General features: G+C 47.1%; 1 protein-coding gene across 1 annotated transcript in view; it reads right to left on the reverse strand.

Moving 5' to 3' along the window:
* The window catches only part of ATP13A1 (ATPase 13A1), a 65,949-nt gene that overhangs the window by 26,952 nt on the left and 17,056 nt on the right, over positions 1-21,941 (reverse strand). Inside the window, exons 5-11 of the mRNA XM_053291070.1 lie at positions 15,384-15,539; positions 14,566-14,635; positions 13,720-13,826; positions 11,369-11,498; positions 4,650-4,705; positions 3,847-3,973; positions 2,773-2,910 (exon numbers count right to left, since the gene is read on the reverse strand). Of these exons, the coding sequence (XP_053147045.1) occupies positions 2,773-2,910; positions 3,847-3,973; positions 4,650-4,705; positions 11,369-11,498; positions 13,720-13,826; positions 14,566-14,635; positions 15,384-15,539 (784 nt within the window). The remainder of the gene's footprint in view (positions 1-2,772; positions 2,911-3,846; positions 3,974-4,649; positions 4,706-11,368; positions 11,499-13,719; positions 13,827-14,565; positions 14,636-15,383; positions 15,540-21,941) is intronic.

The raw sequence follows: 21,941 nt of genomic DNA on the forward strand, positions 1-21,941 counted from the left end.
GCTGCTGCCGGTCAGAGCAGAAAATAGCAAACTACATGGTTTGTCAATGGTTTGACTCGGTATAATGCAGCTTTGTATGTCCAGTTGTTTTTCCTCCACCTTTCAGAACAAAAAGCCATGAACAAGCCAGGCACCTGAGCTCCCTCACTTTGTTTAGTTTTGCATGGCTGTCAAACAGTTATCTTGATTTAGGGAGGCTCTCTCTGGTAAAGACTGATGTGTTGAACTGTGCAGTTTCTGAGCACATAAGCTAATTTCTTGTAGGAGATGTAGTGTAGTCACCAAACCTAAGGACATAATAAAAATGTGTTCCTTAAAAAATCTGGCATAATTAATGTCCTAATCTTATCTGACATTTGAGTATAGCACAGTTCAGAGCAACTTCCTCTCTCCATGACTATTAGAAACGTATGAGCTCCGTGAAATTGAAAAATTGCTATATTCTTTTAAAATTTAATTAAAAAAAACATTAATTAGCCCAGCGTTAGAGAAGGCCCAAGGCAAGTGCACCATCCATATACAGCCACCACAGTGGGAATCATTATTGCTCTTTTTATTGGGGAAGTACTGAGGCATCACTTGGTACATGAACAGCAGTGATACAACTCAGCAGTTATCCAAGCCGCTTATGACTGCTCAGGAGATGGCTTCTTACTATGCTACTAAAGCATGTGCACACATGCTAGGACTGCTGATTAGACTATTAGGGCTGGGAATCATAAGCAGACGCACAATCTAAAACACTGCATTTAAAAGGGAGGTACAAGCAGAACCCACAACAAACTGTTCTAAATGAACCAATTCTCATCCAAATACATCATATTGTCTCTCCTCCTTTCTCTGCTAACTCAAAGCAAACTTTGGCTTCTTTGTTTAGACACTAATTATGGTTGTAGAGAGAAAAGCGAGATCTCCAGTTAAGGCACCGAGTGCGTAAATATTAAAACAATTAGTGGTTTTGAGATTTGCACCTCAACTCCATGGAAGAACTGGAGGAAAATGCAGGCTTCTGTATTTGAAACGTCTCTGTTTATTCATTCGATTTATATACCGCCCTTCCAAAAATGGCTCTTGCTATTGGCTATTCAGAGCTCTGGCTTTAATATACTGAAATGAGTCACCTCTGCTGTTTGATTGGCTGCTGAGGTGGTAATAGAAGACTTGAGAATATTCCCTTACTCAAAAATAAAAACTCTGCCAGCAGAATTGGCCTTGAGATAGATGGGCTATTGGGAGGAAGTGGGACAGAAAAGGTAGAAGGCAGCATTAGTGCAGTGACAGACAACGGTATGTGAAATGTGTGGGTGAGAGTGGTATTTAACAGGGTATATATGTAAGCTGTGTGAATGTGTGTGCATGTACACACATTGTGGGGAAATTGACAAGAAATATTACAAACTAGCTGAACCCGCGCAGAGCATCTGTGCGGTAGTACACTGAGCCTTGGCATCCCCCGGCTCTCCCCCCACAACCCTCTCACTTGCATGCTCCCCCGCCCCCAACTCACTTCGCTTGCTCCCCCCGCACAACTCATCCCTCATTCTTGGCCTGCCGGCGGCTGCCTCCTCCAGCCCGCCGGCGGCCGCTCTCCCTCAGCCCACCGGCCAGCACGGCAGCAGCCGCTTCTCCTCAGGCAGCCGGCTGACCTGGCAACAGCCGCCTCCTCAACCTGTTCCTTCTTCTCAAGCTACTGGCCAGCCCGGCAACAACCGTCTCCTCAACCCGGGTCCGCAGCGCCTCCTCCTGCCTCTTCCCTCCTGAGGCTGGTGGGGCTTCGCCTGCCAGCCGGGCTTCTCCCCCACTCCCCACCAGGCCGCTTTGCCCCCCTCCCTGCCAGGCTGCTTTGCCCCCTGCCACCACCGCACCTCCTCCTAAGCCCGCCTGCGGCCTTCTCCAGGTGGCAGGGCTTTGCCTGCCACCCGGCTCCCTTCCTCCATCTCTGCCTGCCAGCCAGCCAGCCATTTTTGGGTGGCTGTGCTGCCGCATTCCCTCCTAAGCTCATTGTCTGTCCTAGCACTGAGCAGCACCTCCGCTCCCACCTTTTCATTGGTTGTGGCTGCAGCAGGGGCGGGGCTTGCCAAACATCCCCACGGATCCCCACATCCCTACGCAGTTCTCAGTCAGCCATAAGAGAATGAAATATATAGATAAGTGATACACTTGTCCGTGCTTATTATTAGAAGATCCATATTTATAGATATTATAAATATTTATTTTAAATCTAGTTAGCCCATACTGTAGTGTGGAGTCCACCCCAACTTGTCTCATGAGATAGTCATCAGTGGTTGTGGCAATGCTTGTTTTCCAGGCAACTAAGCATCAGGCTGCAAGAGCGGTGGCTCCACTGTCATGGCAATAGAAATAGAAATGCAATTCTCAGGCCAATTTCAACCTAGGAGTTTCATGGAGGGAGGAGGAGGTTTGTCAATGTCAGCAGGCATTTATGACCAGGAAGGCATGGGCTGAGGGATCACCCACGGGAACAAAGTTAATGTCTTAAAGCAAGAACATGAAGAGGAAAGCACAGGAAAAGACTTAACCCCCTCCCCATGTGACTGGAGGCTCAGGAAGAACTGCAGAAGACTGGTGCAAAGCAGTGTGATCCTTTTGTGAACCCAATGAAGCCAGGCTACCCTTGCAAAACCCCAACATCTAGCGCATAGCTCGAACTCTTAAGGGCAGGACAAACAATAAAATAAAATCAAGCTGCTTCCTGCAATGCAAAATGTCAGTTCCATATCCTGCAGTTCTGAAGTGTGCCTTGGTACTTACACAATTTGGCAAGAGCAATGAGTGATGTGTTGACGGCCAAGGAGAGTTCGATGGGGAGCTCGGGTGGGACAACTGAGGTCAGAATTAAAGTGCATTCCAGAAAGAGCTTGTAACGGTTCCTGCTGGGATCCTTAGTGCCTTGGAAAGAGAAGCAGGTACATACTTGTATGTCATTTTATGAAGCACTAGCAAGACACACTTTAGAGAAGCAACTCCCAAACTATGTTCTAGAACAGGGATTTTCAACCTTAGGTCTCCAGATGTTATTGGACTTCAACTCCCATAATCCCCAGCCCCAATGGCCTTTGGTTTAGGATTATGGGAGCTGAAGTCCAACAACATCTGGGGACCCAAGGTTGAGAATCTCTGTTCTCATGTGTACTGTTCTGTACATGAATTTATTGCAAATATTAATTAGTCCCCCTGTGAGTCCCAAGTATCCACCAACATGGATGGTTGCTTGCTACATCTCTGTACAATTCACTGTTCTGGCTTTGTTTTTCTATCAGTTTTTTTCTGGGGGCAAGTATTTGTGCCGTATCTCTGCACTGGGTGTGACTGCATAATTGGACAGAAATACACAAAGTGGACTCCCCTGAGAACAGGTAAATCTAATTCCTACAGACCCTAAATGGGGGAGTATGCTTTGGCTATCATAGGTTTGAGGGAACTGCTTTTGAGGCTAGAATTGGACCCTGGAAGCTATGGACACTTAGAGGCCTTTATCTTTGGACATCTGTAAAACGTGAGAAAAAATTGTAGGGTTGTTAGACTGGTGTGAAATTAAACAACTGCTACCTAGCCCATGTCATCTTCCCTGGAAAGTGTTAAATTTAAACATCTTAATACTAGAAAGTGTATATTCTTTTAGAGAGGAAATTGAACACAACAGCAATATGCCAGAACAATCTGCAATCTGGAAACCCATGAATTCCACCCGCCCCGCCCTTAAGAGTAAGGTCTTATTGACTGCATGTCCCTTCTGTGGAACACCAACCCTTCCTCCCCCTGCCAATAATATATCCCTTTATAGAAGGGCATCACCAGGGTTCAGAAAGGCAAGACAAGAGCTACCTTCAATCCATACATACGATGCAGCAGCAATGGCAAAGACGAGCAAGAAGAGGATGAAGATGAAGGTCTCTAAGTTGTTGGCTGTCACTCGCTTCACGCCAAACAGAATTGTACGCAGAAGCTTCCCCTGAGAGGGAGGGAGAAGTCAACAGGCAGCAGCAACAATTTGCCTTGGAGAGTTTGTTGAGAGAATGGAGCCCCAAAGGAAATGTTATTACTTGCCTCAAGAGGACAAAAGGAAGCATGACCCGATGCATATATACCTATGCTGCCAAGTTTTTCCTCCCACTGCTCTTAAGTTCAATGGCAAGAAAAAAAGAATTTCTGACTACCAGTTCTTTGACAGTCAAAAAATCTGCTCCCTGAGAATATCAAGACTCCAAGGTTTAACTACAAGTTGCAGCTGCAGCAAAACTGATAAGGTTAATCTCATTCTTCCCAAAGGCATGGGATTTTGCTCCTGTTGTAGCAGCCAAAGAAAGTTTCCTCCTTAAGGGCTTAGTACAAGGAATAACTATTTTAAGATGCATATCCCTTAACACCATACCTCAATTGTGGATTTGTTTAAACAGGATACAAGGTTTATCAAGAGCTCAAGTGAAATGAAAATAAGGGGAAATAACTTATGATCACCTGGCTACTCAAGAGCTGCTGATAGTTTCCCATACAGAGGAGTTAACTAAAGAGACAAATCTTTAGACAAGTCCGTTTCTAGTCAGGTGCACTAGTCCTAAGAGGAAAATACACGTGAAATAGTTTCTGCTGCCTCAGATAAGGACAGACACTCTTCATTTGCTTCTTACCTGAGATGTATTGAAGCCTGTCCTCAACACATAGGCCACACACCCATTGTCGACAGCTAAAAGGAGAGTAAAGGAAAGGTGTTCAGTTCTACACCATGTTCTAGTATAAATGGATGAGCATCTCAATATATCAAACAGTCTGGCTTTCAAAGAGATCCTTCAGCAACCATGAACTATATGGAATTAAGACAGACCCTCAAACACAGCAAGGCAAAATGAAGGTAGGAAATCGTAAGATGCAAAAACCAGCCTAAGCTGGCAAGGTGCAGAATGGAACATTAGAACTTACCTGAAGAGTCCATTCTCAGCAGTGAAATGGAGTGCATCCAATGACAATGGGTTGCGCCTCACAACTCGTGCTTAGACAGGGCCAATAAGGTTTGAGCTGGGACCTAGATAGAGTGAGACGTACTCCCTTGAGGCCCCAGTTCCAGTGAAACCAAACATAAAACACACACATACACCATGAAAACAACAGTTTGACTCTGGAAAGGTAAGTGATGGACCCCCAAGGAATAACTGCAAATTCCAACAGACCCTGGGAGATGGAGCTCTCCCAGTTACCAACCTCCTGGATAAACAACATAACCAGATAGGATAGAAACCACCTAAGTGTATCAGAGACCCCTAGGGTAAGGCAGATGCACTCAGTTTCACTGCTGAGAATGGACTCTTCAGCTAAGTTCCAGTGCTCTATTCTGCAGTAGGGAAAGAGCGCATCTGATAACGGGACCTACAGCAGCTCCGGTCCCAATGGGTGGGAAGGTCTCTGAAAAAACTAAATTCTAACCGCTTGCTGAAGGCTGCATCTGAGGAGCCTAAAGTATTTATGTTATAATGCCTAATAAAAGATGAAAGGGATGCCCATGTGGCTGCCCTACATACATCAAGTGGTGCCTGCACAGAAAAAGTTGCTGAAGCCACTGCACTTTGAGTTGAGTGCACCATAACCCCAGTAGGTGGAGCCAAACCAGAGGAAGTGTATGCCTGAAATATACACTTCCTAAGCCATCTGGCAAAGGTAGATGAAGATACCTTCATCTTCCTTCTCAGAGATGCAGGCTGGGAAGTCAAAAAGAGGACTCTTGACACCCTAAAAACCTTAAACCTCTTTAAAAAGATCTTTAACATCCACCTGACATCTAAAGTATGCCAGGATTTTTTCTATGGAGTGGATGGATTGGGACAAAATTAAGACCTGTGAAAAGTTGACTTGGTTTTAGGAATAAACACTGGGTCTGTTCTAATCAGAAAGCAGGCAGGATACACAAGGCATAACTCATTCCTCGCCAAAAGAGCCCCTAATCCCCAAACTCTCCTGGCTGTGGTTATAGCCACTAGAAATAATATTTTCCCGGCAAACTATTTCTATTGTGCAGAATGCAAGGGCTCAAATGGTGGTTTGGTAAGGGCTTGAACCACCAAATTAAGATACCAGGTTGGAAACCTATGGGCTGTGGGTGGCTTCAACAAAGATGCTCCCTTGAGGAATCTTTTGACATGGGGATGTACTGTTAGAGAAGAAAGGTGAGTACAGAAGTTATGGCAGCCACCTGTCTCTTTAAGGTATTAGGCGGGAGACCTTAACGTAAGCCTTTCTGAAGGAAAGTTAATCAGATACCACTGAAACAGTTAGCGGTTCTATATTCACCTGAGAGCACCAGGATGTGAAAGTTTTCCATGTGGCCTGGTAGGTTATTTTTGTGGAGTCTTTTCTGGAAGCTAAAATAATCAATAGGATTCTCTCAGAGTATCCCTTGCTCTTTAATGCCTGTCGTTCAACCTCCAGGCTTTTAGATTCAGCCAACCTGGGTTTGGATGACATATTGGACCCTGAATCAGAAGATCTTGATTGTTCCCCCGAGAAGGGGGCGGGGGCTCTATTGAATCTGGACCAGATCCAAATACCAGGCCCAAGAGGCCATGCTGGAGTGACTAGGATTACTTCTGCTTTGCAGAGCGTGATTTTTGGGATTGTTTGAGAGAATTGCCTAGGGAGGGAAGGCATAAAGAAGATCCTGGCCAAGGGCTGTAGAGGGTGTCCATCCCTTCTGCTTTCTGAATGCTGTATCTTCAGAAGAATCTTGGAAGTTTTGTGTTGTCTGGGGTGGCAAGAAGATTTACCACCAGCATCCGAAATCTGTAAACTATGAGCTGGAACACTTGCTGGTTCAGGCTCCACTCCCCTTGATCCAGCTACTCCCAGCTTAACCAGTCTGTTTGCACTTTGGAGATTCTCTGTATGTGCTCTGTAGTGATCGAGAGTAGATGAATCTGAGTCAAACTGAACAACTTCTTGGTCTCATCCATCAGGGACTCGGACCTCGTAGGCCCCTGCTGATTTACGTGGGCCTTGGCCATGGCATTGTTGGTTCTTATTAAGAACATAACATAAGAACAGCCCTGCTGGGTCAGGCCCAAGGCCCATCTAGTCCAACATCCTGTTTCTCACAGTAGCCCACCAGATGCTGCTGGAAGCCACAGGCAGGAGTTGAGGGCGTGCCCTCTCTCCTGCCATTACTCCACTGCAACTGGTTCTCAGAGCCATCCTGCCTTTTGAGACTGGAGGTAGCCCAACTAGTCGCCATTGATGGACCTCTCCTCCATGAAGTTATCCAAACCCCTCTTAAAGCCATCCAGGTTGTTGGCTGTCACTACGTCCTGTGGCAGAGAGTTCCACAAGTGGATCACGCGTTGTGTGAAAAAGTAACTCCATTTGTTGGTCCTAGACCTCCTGGCAATCAATTTCATGGAGTGACCCCAGGTTCTAGTGTTCTTTTCTAGGGAAAAAGAATTTCTCTCTCTCCAAATTCTCCAAACAATGCATGATTTTATAGACCTCTATCAGGTCTCCCCGCAGTCGTCTTTTTTCTAAACTAAAAAGCCCCAGGTGTTAGTCTTGCCTCCTAAGAAAGGTGCTCTGGGCCCCGATCATCTTGGTTGCCTTCTTCTGCACCTTTTCCAGTTCAACAATGTCCTTTTTAAGATGTGGTGACCAGAATTGTACGCAGTACTCCAAGTGTGGCTGCACCATAGTTTTGTATAAGGGCATTATAATATTAGCCATTTTATTTTCAATCCCCTTTCTAATGATCCCTAACATTAAATTTGCCTTTTTCACAGCTGCCGCACATTGAGTCGACACTTTCAACGAGCTGTCCACCACGACCCCAAGATCCCTCTCCTGGTCAGTCACCGACAGCTCGGATCCCAAGTATATGCTCGGATCAGCATATACTTGAAGTTGGGATTTTTCGTCCCAATGTGCATCACTTTACACTTGCTAACATTGAACTGCATTTGCCATTTTGTCGCCCACTCCCCCAGTTTGGCGAGATCTTTTTGGAGCTGCTCACAATCCCAATATGATGTGCTTGTCCTGGACCAGAGGCTGAAACTACAGGAGAGCTAAATGAATCACTTGGAACACTAGCCAGTTGATGCGGTTATACTTTTCTTCCACTGACCACTGGCCCTGACCAACCTGACTTCCTCAGTGCCCTCCCCCACTGAACAGGCTGGCATCCATCTTGACTTGAACCCTTTGATTTTTCAGAAAGGAGAATCCCTGGCACAGAGCTGGAGATTGTCACCATAGAAGCGTTTTTTTCACAACATGAGGGGCAGAGATCCTGAGTTTCTCCCTCGTTGCTATCTGATTTTGCCAAGGTAGTAAGGCCTATTGAAGAGAGCAAGAGTGAAACCTCACCCAAGGGACCAGATCAAAGCATGACACCATTGACACCAGCTAATGTGATAGGATCGACAGATGGGCTTCTTTTGAGACCTCACTCTCCTGCAGGTGCTGGATATGCCCTTTCTTCTGCTGTCCAGCAATGACACTAATCCCTTGATGGTGTCTGTTGGTACCCAGATGAAGAAGCTGATGTGAGGCTTTTCTCGAAACTGATCACAAATCCATAATGTGACAACACAGCAGTAGTTGAACGTCCAAGAGGCTCTGTTGGTAAAATCTCAAATCTTATCAAAATATCATCTAAATAAAGGCGTACATGTATGCCCTTGGTCCCCAGATGCACCACAAAAGTGCCACCATCCCCTTGGTAAACACCCGTGGCACAGCTGAAAGACCAAAAGACAATGCTTGGTAATGGTAGTGGCAGCTGTTGTACGCAAACCTGAGATATTTCCTGAAGTCCTGATGAACAGGTACATGTAAATATGCTTCGGTGAGATCTATGGATATAAATAGATCTCCCTTTTGGAGGGCCTGCAGGATGGACCACAGGGCTTCCATCCAGAATCTCCTTTTCTTTATAAATTGACTTGGGCATTTTAAATCCAAAATGGCCCTCCAGTCACCATTCTTCTTGGGGACCAGGACGAGAACAGAATAGATGACTAAGCATTTTTGCATCTTAAGGAACCCCCTCAGTTTCCTTGATGTTGAATCACTTGCAAAACCAGGCGCTGCTTCTCTGCTTTGCGAGATCTTGAGGAAGACTGGTACCTTCCAAAGGGTAACAAGGTAAGGCCCAGTCTGTAGACTTCCTGGATTGTTTTCTGAACTCAGGCATCCATCGTTGGTGTGCGCCTACGTATAGCAGTAATCAACCTCCCACTGGCACAGTGGTCTTGTAGTCACTGAGATTGTTGGGGGACATTTGAATCCCTTGTCAGACTGAAAGGAGTAGGACTTGGAACCCTGGTTCTTTTTGTTGGGATTTTTAGGCCTGTATCATTGGTACCTATCCTGATGGGACTGTCTGAATTTGTTGGAAAGTTGGGAGGAAGGTTGGAAGGTTAGCAAGGAAGCAACCGACTGATGAAATCCTTTCCTTTAATCTTTGGTATGTGCCATGGGCATGTCATCTTTTTTCTCAACCAGGACTGGTTCCAGAGCATTCCCAAAAGGTTTCTCACTTGTAAAGGGAGCAGAGGCCAAACCTGCTCTAGACTTCTGGTCTACTTGCCAATTCTTCAACCACACGTGTCTGTGTACTACTACACCTGCGGCCAATGCCCTAGCCAAGAACTGGAGAGGATCCACACTGAAATCAGCCATAAAGGCAGAAGCTTTGATAATATTATTCAGCCTTTGATGGAGTTTGGTATTGTCCTGTGGAACTAAGTCCACTAACTCTTTAGCCCATAAAACAGAGGCTCTGGTGAAGTCAGACGTTTCCATGGCAGAACACATGGAAGTGGTAAATACCGTGTGTGCCCTGCGTAAAATAGTATCACAACACTTGTCTTCATAGTCCTTTAAAAAATCATCTCTGTCCTTTGCTAGGATCACACCACTGACCAGCGCTGAGACAGGAGAATTGACCAGAGCAGGCATGGGCAAACTTGATCCTCCAGCTGTTGCTGCACCTGTCCTGCCAAAGAGTCTTCTAACAGGGCAGCCGGGCAACTGATCCTGCCGAGTCCTTTTGCTGACCTCCTCAGACATCAAACACTTCAGCCAGACTCTAATATCACTCAGAAGGGGCTTCTCCTCAACCATGAGCTCCACTTCCAAATCGCCCTCCCCAAAGTCAGCACTGTTTGGGTCACTGGGTGCATCGTCCACTTCATCAGGCTATCCTAATTGGCCTAGGCTTTGCCTGTAGTCTCATGTGGCTTGGGGCCTTGGGTGTGGGGAAAGCCACCAAATCACCTATGTTAAAAGGGCTGACTCTGCCATCCTGAGCTCTGCTTCCTGAAGACTGACGCTCTCGACCCCCGCCAAGGAAAACCAAAAAACTTCCATCTTCCCTACCACATTGGAGTGGGGGTAGTAATAAAACACCATTGAAACTCTGCCATCCACCCAGCTCAAATCTTATTGGCTCTGCATAGGAGTGAGTAATGAGGAGCAACCTGTTGTAATTGGATGCACTCCTTCACTGCTAGAGAATACACAAGTGTGTGTCAGCAGATCAATGACACAAGTCACAATGTCCATGGACTTCTTTCTCTCAAGATCAGATATTTTAAGAACAATGTATTTCATTGATTTTTTTTTTCCTTTTAACACCACAAGCACTTGAGTATCAAGTTTCCCTCTCTGTACACCACATGAAAACCTTATTGGTAATGTCATCATGTCCAAAGGGAATATATAATACGATTCAATTCTGGAAGGGGAAAAAACCCTCACATTACTGTACTAAAAATTCTTGTGAAGCTACTCCAACATGTATCACAACAATCCAATCTTGTCTTTTTGCATGGATTTCTCCCCACTTTCCTTGTGAGCCATTCAACCATCTGTCTTCCCCACGCAGCTCCTGTTGGAGGTATTCTTTCACTTTTGCAACATGAGCCAACGTTGCCAGCAAGACTCTGCATATACACTAGACTTCAGTCCGACAGTTTCCAAAGAACAGGTATGTATCCTAAAATTGTTGTCAAAATGAGCCCTTCAAATTCTGCACCAAAGAGAAACCCCTTGAATACTGAGAAAGTCTGGAATAAAGATTGGCTCCATAAACCACCTCTGTATCTGAAAGTTTATCCTTAAAGCAGAATTTAAAAGACTCATTTTAGAATGGGCAAGGCACACAAATTTGTTCATGCAGCATTTGGCCCTCTCTGTCTCACACTTGAGCTGCACACACCAAGGTCAAGTTAGCAATCAAGTATCTACAAATTTATATAGGGACTGATGAAGCTCCAATCCAAAGAGGAAGATCATCAAAGCAGACCTCAAAAAGGCCACTTACATCTGAGTTTCTGTTCAACTGATTCAGGCTAGCCAAGAAGCTACATACGTTTCAGGCCTGTGCTGGCTTTCTGGGGTGGGATGTGCTGCACAACCTTCGTTCCCCCGAAAATGATGTGCAGTCTGGAATCTGCTTGGATGTCCAAGACATGCTCTGGGTCCAACTCCTCAACTGGCTCCTGCAAGAGAGAATTTGGCCATCAGAGAAAGCAGCAGCTGGTCCCTGATCATGGCTGGCTAATAATGCATGCTTCCATGATTCTGACAGCTTTGGGAAAGCACACAAGCATCCAGACCTCAAAACACGATTCTGTATTTGCCTGCATTCTTGCAGATACTATTATAGCAAAAAAAGGTTTCAAAGTCCATTTAGATTGTTCCAATTTCTCTTTCTAAAATCTATTATTCATTATTTATGTATTATTTACATTTTTTATATCCCGCTTTTCCTCCAAGGTGCCCAGAGCGGTGTAATACATACTTAAGTTTCTCCTCACAACAACCCTGTGAAGTAGGTTAGGCTGAGAGAGAAGCAACTGGCCCAGAGTCACTCAGCAAGTAGCATGGCTGAATGGGGATTTGAACTCCGGTCTCCCCGGTCCTAGTCCAGCACTCTAACCACTACACCACGCTTGCAGCTCTGTCCCTGAAGCTGTAAGGAGAACCCCTCAGGTACGCAATTCAGGGTTGCTTTGTGTGTTACTCTTCAGGGAAAGTGTGCATCTTGTACTATGTGAATAGCAGGGTGTCCACTGTTCAATCCAAGTAGAAGCAGCAATATAAATTTGAACTTCCCTCGATTCTATCTCAAGTCTGAGCACCTCTGAAAGTAATTTTAGATTTGGGCTGGCCTTAATCTGGATTAAGCTGATGGGACAGTAGCTTCGCATATGGTAGTTATGATAGGCTGGCCTCAAAACTGCATAATTTCGACTGTACTTTTCCTTAAAACAGTGTGCTACCTGCCCCAAGCATTTGAGAATATAGAAATCATGAGGCTATGTGAGAAGCATATGGTGACAGTAGGTGGCCATCATAGGGGGTCTGGAAATCTGAAATATTGTGAGGGGGCAGTGCCTAACAAACTGAGTTTAGAAACCAGCACACTTTTCCTGCCATTGCTTATGGCTGAGGCTTTGTTCTCACTTAGGTGATAAGCCAGTACCTTGGACAATTTCAGACTGAACCTAGAGGCTCCCTTGATAGGCAGCTCCCTCACCCTGTCCCCCCAAAAAGAGACACTTTCTACATACAGAAAGCAATATTACAGGGAAAGCTGGGTAAGCACTCTTCTCCCTAGCATCTAGTGTTCTATGTGGAAAGGGTTTGTTGTCTTTTGGTAACAGAGGGCTCTTGTTCAATCATGGAATCCCTCGCCTACAGTCTGAAACTGGTACAGCCCAGATACAGGATTACTACTCTACAGTGAGAACTAGGCCTCGGGTGCCAGAAAAGCAGGTTTTCTTGTTTTTAAAAGAGGACTGCCTTTGGTGCAGACATACAAAAGCTGCCCTCCAAAAGGCACAACAGCACCCACATGATCCTGTCCTTTCAACTCCAAGTTACTCCTGGCAGAAAATGAATCAATTCCCCTTTCCTCCCTTCTTTGATGAGCCAGAGGAATCTAGACTGAGAAAATGTGATGGGGGAGAGGTATCCGCGCCCACGCAGTGAACCAGTCCTCAGCGCTGGAGACGGTGTGCTGTCTTGTTTCTCATTTAGGATCATCAATCAACTTAAAAAAAAAGAACCAGAAAATCTCAGGCTCAGCCAGACTTCCCTCAAAGCAAACTGCTACTGCACAGTATAAATACTACCCTAAGAACTGCTGTGCTGGATCAGACCAAGTCCATCCAGTCCAGCATTGTTGTTTCAAGTGGTAGTCAGCCAGATGTCTCTGGAAAGTTCAGAAACAGGGTCTGAAGGCAATTGCCGTTCCCTGCACGCTGCCTCTAAACATGGAGGTTGCACTGAGCAACTAACTATAAGCAATTGATTGACTTATTCTCCATGAATTTATCTTTACCTTCTGTGATTGTATACCTCTCTGCATAAATTAATGCCACCCTTTCCCCCACAATCAAGTTTCTAGTCCTTGATACTAAGGACTAGAAACCTGATTGTTCACCTTCTCACTCCCCATCCTTCAGTTTCATTCTTTACCCTGTGATCTGTTGTCAGCCTCCTTTGTTCCCTTCCACCATATCTTCTGCCAAGCTGTTCCCTAATCTTTAAAATATTAAACCTACATGCTTTGTTCCTCCGTTCACCTTCATCCTGCCTGTTCTGCTTGGTCTATAAACCTTCTGGTGCAGCGTCTTCTTTGCAGTTTGTACAGCACCTAGCACCCTGCTGACATTAAAGACCAGGTGACCAGCTAGCAGCCATCGCCAGACAAACCTTCATCTGAGGCACTGACTCTCCAGTCAGCATCGCTTCATCTACAATGCACCTTCCTCGCAGCAGCAGCACGTCACATGGCACCAGGTTTTCGTGGGGAGATCGTCCTGGAATCGAGGGTTGAATGCTCAGAAAGGCCTTCGTTAGGGTGCAGAGGCCCACAAAGGGAAAGGAGGGGAAGTTATAAAGGGACCCACAACCTGTGCTTTATTACTCACCCCCACCCCTACTGTTTCTAGTTTGCCCACACTGAGACAGAAGGAAAAATGGCCGTCAACTCACTCCTCTCTAGTCAGTGCAATGCTACCAGCTTTGTGGACTGAGCATGCTCAGCACCCATTGATTGACAAGGCAGGGGCCAATGGAGCAGCCTTCTATTTTGCAGAGACTAACTTTTCCCTGGCTCCTCCCAAAAGTACACCCCAAGCTCCATACCCCCCTTCTATAATCCAAGGAAGGAAGAAGATTCCACAAGGGATGCCCAGATACACTTATTCTGATGCTCAAATTCAGACCTTTGCCTCCTCTATCCATCCCACTTTTTCTCCTCTATCCATCTCCCGAAAAATATTTCACATAGGAGATAAAAAGGTGACATTCTTCATGTGCAGACCTTCTTAACCAAACCAGGCTGCTAGGATTGTTATCAAGTTCTAAGATCTGGCTTCACAGGTATCTGTAGATTCCCTCCCTCCTGGACCCTCAGCTGACTCCTGGCAGCTTTGCCAATATTTAGGGATGCCTGAAGACAAGCATGAGCAAGGCTACAGTTACAGTCTGCCACAAGAAGCAGACGCTAGATCATTTTATAAGTTCCTATTACAACAAGCAAGCAAGCTCTGTTACCGACTGACACGATGTCCCCTGGAATTATCTCGTCACTTGAAATTGGTCGCCACTTCCTGTTTCTGTAAACCTGCAAGAGGAAGAAACACAGAGTGGCACTTCAGGTATTATGGGGAAAGATACTGGAGAAGCAGCCCAGAGTCTAGTTTCCACACCCTCATATACATGACAACTCCTTAATCAAGTACAGAGGATCAATTATCCATTGCAGGTTTACACAAAAGCAAGTCAGTCCTTACATGTTAGCAACTCAAATCTCATCTACACATCGAGCAGAAGGGAGTGGTAGAATCCCAAGGTGGTGAAGTGGACTGAGCCACTTTGGGCTACAGGTTGGGGATGCCATTTTTGAATCCTAACTCATATTAAAGACAACCAGCCTCCCCTTGCAACTCAACAAACAGCAGCACATCAGGAGGAAAGTTTCTAATCCATCCCAATCCCAATCCCAATCCCAGTTGTATTCGTTTTCTCTATGCAAAGAGTTTGTTTGAATTCTGGTGAAGAGGACTCCTTTCACTAGGCCAAGGTGAAGGAACTGGGCAACTGGTTAATCTCACTACCTCCATCCAATCTGGTATTGATGCCCTGCCAATTCTCTCCCAACACAAGCTCTGCCTCTCTCTCCTGGCTGCTGTCTTTCTTGATCAACTGTTTTTACTCCCTCTCCCTAGTGATCAGCTCTGTTGATCAAATCACCCCAGGCAACAGTGTTCTGGAAGCCAAGGGCCTCAGAATATCTTCTCTTTGGTTTGGGGGCTGTGGTGGGCCTTGCCACAGCTTTACTGCACATCACATTATTTTCTGCCTTTGTTTACCTGGATCATGTAGGGTTTGTTGCCCATTTTCCGGATCTCTGACATATTTCTCATTTGCTGCTGAACAAGAGATGCTTCAAAAGCCACAAGCATGGAAAGGGTGAAGACGCTGTAATACCAGTATTCATCCAGACACCATAACCCCACACAGAACACCTGTGGGAATTAGACACAAGTCACTCAAGCACTGAAGCAAGGTCATTTATTTGGGAGTCCCAGAGACATGGCCACATTTGGGCCTAGAATTAAGAGATGGTGTAGCACAGTGACTAAAACCATGAGCTGGGAAGTCCCTGGGTCAAGTCTTACCCTTCACTCAGAACTTACTAGGGAGCCTTGGGCAAGTCACTCTCTCTCTTCAAGTTTTCTATCTGCAGTGTGGGGATCATAATATTGGTCTAACTTAGATGTAGGGGAGACAGCACCCAGAATCTAAAGAACCATGAAAACTAGTTCCATGCATCTAAGGAGGGCTTTGTACGGGATTTTCTTGAACAACAGGGCCTCATGCTGCCAAACAAGATGCTCTTGGAATAGAGTAGAGCTGCAAAAGCAGTTTGAGATATAGCTAGGGTGTGTGCAAGCGTGTGAGAGAGTGAGGATTTTTCAACTCTTCAAAGATGACAAAAATCCTACCAGCCTAAAGCAAGCCCTTTGCACAAGCATTTTTAGCCCTTTGGGGATGGGGCCATAGCTCAGTGGTAGAGCATCTGCTTTGCATGCAGGAGGCCCCAAGTTCATTCCCCGGCATCACCAGGGAGGGCTGTGAGCCTTCAAGAGACTCCTGTCTGAAACCACGGAGAGCTGCTGCCAGTCAGTGTAGACAGTAACAATACCGAACTAGACAGACCAATGGTCTGATTCAGTATAAAGCAGCTTCCTTTGTATCTTTTGAACTTAGTCAAAGTGTGTGAAGCATTTGATTGGTTGTTCATTTTCTTAATACTGCCTTTCATAAAGCATCCCAAGGTGGTTTACAAAAGTTTACAACAAAACTCCATAAAAATCATTATGAAATATTATTATATTGTGGTGCTTGAGAGATTGAGCTAGGAGGATGCTGAAAAGAAGGAATTTGGGGAAGCCGAGGCTGATGAGAAACTTTAGTAACTCAGCTTGGGTTGATTATTAAGGACATTTAAAACAAGCAGAGGATCAAATGGGTGGAAAGAGGAAGTACTGGGCCCCTGAGAAATGTCATGCCATTACTATCAGGCTATAAAGTAAATGACCGCCTAGAGATTTACATACCAGGCAGTATAAAAATATGATTGACAGACAGATAAAATGAAGGAAGGGGAGCAACTGCAGGGAATGGTAAATAACGTTGGGAAAAGGCAGGGGGAGAAAACTTTGTTAGTGACAGCTGGAAAAGGAGCAGCAGAAGAGAGAAGAAACAGATTCTGGTAAGAACTAATCTGCCTACTTCCCTTGCACTATAATCTTAACTGATAATTACCAACTTCTGCTCAAACATTCACATGTCCACCATCTTGAATCAGGGTAGATAACATCACAGACTATACCACTGAGCTCTCCCTATGTGTCTCTAAAGCTGCAACAACTTTGGTTCAAATCAGTTAGGCAGTTCACAAGTTAGCCCACTTGCTACTTAAATATTCATGTCTGCCATCTTGAATTGGGGTGTCCCTATGTGTCCCTACAACAGTACCAGATTTGGTTCAAATTGGTCCAGGCATTGATGATGGGGGGGGGGCGGAAATGGACATGGACGGACACACACAGCTGGGTGTTTGAGCACTCTTAAAGATAAAGTGTGCTGTCAAGACGATTTTGACTCCTGGCGCCCACAGAGCCCTGTGGTTTTCTTTGGTAGAATACAGGAGGGGTTTACCATTGCCTCCTCCCGTGCAGTATGAGATGATGCCTTTCAGCATCTTCCTATATCGCTGCTGCCTGATATAGGTGTTCATACCACTGGGGATTTGAACTGGCAACCTTCTGCTTGTTAGTCAAGCATTTCCCTGCTGTGCCACTTAAGGTGGCTTTGAGCACTCTTAAGAAAAACAAAAAGAACTTTAAGGAAAAGGAGAGCAGGAAAAGGAGACCTGCTCTCTGCTGCCCGTTCCAGCTTCCTGCTAGGGCAACACACATCCCAGAAAGCCCCATGCACCATCAGCATGCACATGGCATCTGCACATGCATGGGAGCCATTTGCATGGTCAGCATGGTGCTGACCATGCAAATGGTGCATGCACTAATGCCATGTGCCTGCTGACAGTGCACAGGGCTTTGGGGGGATGTGTGCTGCCCCAGCAGAGGCAGGAAGGAGCAGTGGAGTGCAGGTAAGCACCTGCTCTCTTTTTCCTTAAAGTTCACCTTTTGTTCTTCTTAAAATTGCTTGAACCATGCTTCGAACTGTGGTTTGGGCACATCCCTAGCTGGGTTTCGTATCGCTCCTGGGGTAGGAATAGACGGTCCCGAACTGTGTTTATCACTACACCCAGATGGCAAAGCTCGTGGCTCAGTGTTAGCTGGCTTTTTTGTCAGTTTATTAAAAACCCGTGCTGTTCCAACTCTGAAATGGTCATTGACAAATCCTGATTTGCTTCCTGTACTGAGAGTGATTGAATGAGTAGGTCGCTGAGGTACGCGAAGACCCGGTCTCCGCGCAGACAGAGGTGTGCCACCAGTGGAGCCAGCACCTTGGTGAACACACGGGGCGTGGAGGACAGCCTGAAGGGAAGAGCAGAGGCCTGATAAAGGCAGCCTGTGAACTTGAAGAGAAGGAATTTTCTGCTGTCCTGATGTATTGGTACGTGCAGGTAGGCTTCCTTTAGGTCGACTGATGTTAAGAGGTCTAGATGGTGCAGGGCCTCCGACACTGATCTTAAGGTTTCCATGCGGAAACGTTCGTGCCTGACCCATCTGTTTAGAAATTTTAGATCTAGAACTGTTCTTCTGGATCCGTCCTTTTTGGGGACGGTAAACAGAATAGAATAAACAACCCCTCCCTCCTGAGCAGTGAGAACTGGTTCCACTGCCCCGATCTCCAAAAGATGATGAATGGCTTGCAACATCTCCAAATACTTTGACCATGTGTGAGGTCTTGGCGCCGGGAGGAGCCTGTGGGGAGAAGGGGCATCCAATTCTATTCTGTATCCATACTGAATTACCTTTAGAACCCAAGTGTCTGTTGCGGAAAATTCCCAGGCGGGAAGGAAGTTTATCAGGCGGATGCCCAGCTTTGTTATCTGAGAGTTACTGTTGAGGTTTTTGTTTTGCTTGTGTGGAATGTTGTCTGAAATTACCGGCACCTTTATATGCGAAGCGCTGTCGATTCCATGAGCCTCTCTGGAATCTGGTATCTCTGTCCCAGCCCCTGACAGGCCGGAATCCCTGAAAGGGCTGAAACTGTTGGAAATTCCTTTTAAACTGAGCCCATTCTGGTTTGTGAACCGCTGATGGCATGGTTTTACATTTATCTTTTGACACGTCGAGGACATCCTTTAATGCCTCATTCCCTGAAGAGCTTTGTGGAGTCATATGACACTGCAGTGAGATTATTTTTGGAGGTGTTGTCCACCTGCCAGTTTTTCCAACCACAGGTGCCGTCGTCCAAAGATTGATGCCGCTGAAACCCGAGAAGAAAACCTGATTGAGTCTAATGTGGCATCCTCTCTAATAAAACGCTTGGTGTCCGTCCGTGGACGGGCACCAAGCGTGTGTTCGTGCCTCCCTGCCCTGTTCTGCGCCTGCGCGAAGCGCAGGCGCAGAACAGGGCAAGGGAGACATGAGGGCCGGCACCCGGTGGCCATCTTGGGCGGCCAGAAGCGGCCGCCCCGAAGAAGCCGGGAATGCGGGGAAGGAGGAGACTGGCCGAGGCGGCGGCAAAGCCGCCGCCTCGGCCAGAGGACGCAGCGCGGCCAAGGCGGCGGTGGAGCCGCGCCGCCGAAGCCGGGCGGGGGGAGGAGGTGACGGGGTAAGCCGGCCGAGGTGGCGGCAGAGCCGCCGCCGAGGCCTGGCACCGCCGCCGCAGCCAGGCGGCTGCGAGTCCTTGGGGCCCTTGCCCGTCCGGGGAGACCGGCTGGGAATGTGAGGCGGGGGCGGACCGGACCGGCAGCGCCGCCCCCAGAGTCTGCCCGGCCACCACCACCGCCACCGCCCACTCTCCCGCCCTCCCAGCTGCCCACATACTCCTTCCCCGCTCCCCCCCCCCGCAAATGATTAAGGGCCAAAACGGCCCAGAAGAATGCCTCCGCGGCCGCCGCCATGGCCGCCAACCGCCCTCCCAACTGGCCGAGACCTCCTTACCCGAAGCAGCCCGCGACAGTCAGGCGAACTAAAAGCTGTTTTTGCGAAGAAGAGAGGAGCTCCCGAACAGAGCTCCTCTCTGTGCTAAGTCTCTCCCCGAAGTGGTGCTTTGGGCGCAAAGGACACCTATTGCGTCCTTTGCGTCCATAGCAGCAGTTTGAGCATTGGCTTAGCACAGAGAGGAGCTCTGTTCCGGAGCTCCTCTCTTCTTCGCAAAAAATGGATTTTTGATCGCCCGACTGTCGCGGGCTGCTTTGGGTAAGGAAGTCTCGGCCAGCTGGGAGGGCGTGGGGGGGGGGAGGCCAGAGGAAGTGGGGCGGGGGGGGGAACTCTCCCCTACTAGCGCCCGTTATCACAACGGGCCTGAAACACTAGTCTGCCATAAATGCCTAGACTTTCTGCAGCTTGACCGTTTGCTGCCTCAGTTTGACAGAATCTGAGGGCAGCTCATTTAAGTGGTCAGCTATCCACAAAAGAGGCCTGTGCCACCATGGATGCCGTTGCTGCTGCTCGAGAAGCAGAGGAGGAGTTATCATGGGCCCGCTTAAAGGCCAACTCTTCTTTCTTATCAGCTGGGTCTCGTAAGGTAACCTCACCATCTCTTGGGACGAGGGAACCCGACACCAATTGTGCTATTGGGGCATCTGTGCTTGGAGTCTTTAGCAAGTCAGATGCCTCCTGTTGAAATGAGTAGAATTGTTTAGAAACAGACATTGGTTTCCTATCTGAGGCTGGGAGCAGCCACTCCTGTTTAACCACCTCAGCATATAGATCAGGTAAAAGTAACAGCATGAACTTGGGTTTTGATCTGGGAAAAACCAGATTCCCCCTTCTCAGATGCACTCATCTCAGAATTTGTTTTTTCCTGTAACCCTATGGTCTTAATGACCCTTGACATGAGAGGGTTAAAGTCCTCTGCCACAAACAGCCTCTGAGAAACAGTAGATGTTTCATTTTCCTCCCCACCTGAACATTCTCCTTCTTCCCTGTTGGGAAGTGCGTCAGGATCTTGGCCCATGCCCTCGGCCCTGTTAGTGCTCTCCTCTAAGTCAGAGTCTAGACTGTGAGACGGAACAGTTCCAGCTTCTAGCAAGGGCCTAGGATTATTGGGCTTCGGGTCCCCAGAATCATGATCAGATATTTCAGATGAATGAGGGGATGTAGGAATACTCTTTATTGCTCTGAGACTTTTCACTTTTGAAGTGTTTTTGCTTAGCCTTTGCCTTTTTAGGGGGCGGGCTAGCAGAGTCACTAGGAGGAGGCACTCAGAGGAAGAAACAGCCCTTTTTCTTTTTCTAGATTTCTTTTTGTTCTTTTTAATGGGCCTAATCTGTTGTATTGTGTCCATGATAGCGTTCTTGAACCACGCCTGCCACTCAGGCAGTACCACCTTAGGGAGAGTAAGCAATGTACCCGAGGTGGGACAAACCTGATCCCCTGCCCCTACTACAGAGTCACCCTTGGCTTTAACTTGCCCCTGGGTCTCCCCTGTTATCTCCCTTGATGATGTGGCCCTGCGAGAAGGCTCTGCTCTCTGTTGGCTGCGCTCCTCCTCCTGAGGCAAAATGAAGTCTCTATCCCTCGTTCGCGCCATTTTTTGTGGAGCCGAAGATGCCATTTTCTGCCTGCTCTGCCCCTGTGCTGCAGCTATCACCCGTATTTCTGCAGATGACGGAGGAGGGTTGGCGAAGGGAAGCCTAAAAATCCCGACCTGCCGCTGCTGTGAAGACTTGGTTATTTTTGGGAGGAGGAGAACACGCTGGGCCGCCAATGAGCACATCTCGTGGCCTAAAGGTGGGAGACTCGCTGAGGTCCTGGGAGCGTATGGCTCTGAGGCAGCTGTTGCCGATGCTGCACCTTGAAATGGTACAGGTGGCTCTGCAGTGGTGGTGACCGCTACTGGCGATGGTGTTCCATCAGGTGGGGGGACACCGAAGGGATTAGATTTGCCTGGTCCAAACACTCTCCATTGTACTCCCCGTGGCACTAAAATAATACTCCCCCGGGCCTCGTGCTCCATGAACAGAAAGGAGAAAGAGGGAGGGGGAGAAAAAAGGGCCGATAGCAGGTGTGTTTGTCTGTTGGTAAAATATATTAGGAAAGGAATGGATTGCAGAAAAGACAAACTAGAGATGTCCCTGGCAGCAGTAACCGAGAATGACCACTATCCAAAGTCACCAATAACTGACACCATTATCACACAGTCAAATGTGGCATGAGGCCGGGTTCATTTGTTTCTGTTTTCTCATTGTTTACATTTGCTGTGTGTGTTAACTGTTTAAT

This window comes from Hemicordylus capensis, chromosome 2 (assembly GCF_027244095.1).
Source record: "Hemicordylus capensis ecotype Gifberg chromosome 2, rHemCap1.1.pri, whole genome shotgun sequence".
NCBI lineage: Eukaryota > Metazoa > Chordata > Lepidosauria > Squamata > Cordylidae > Hemicordylus > Hemicordylus capensis.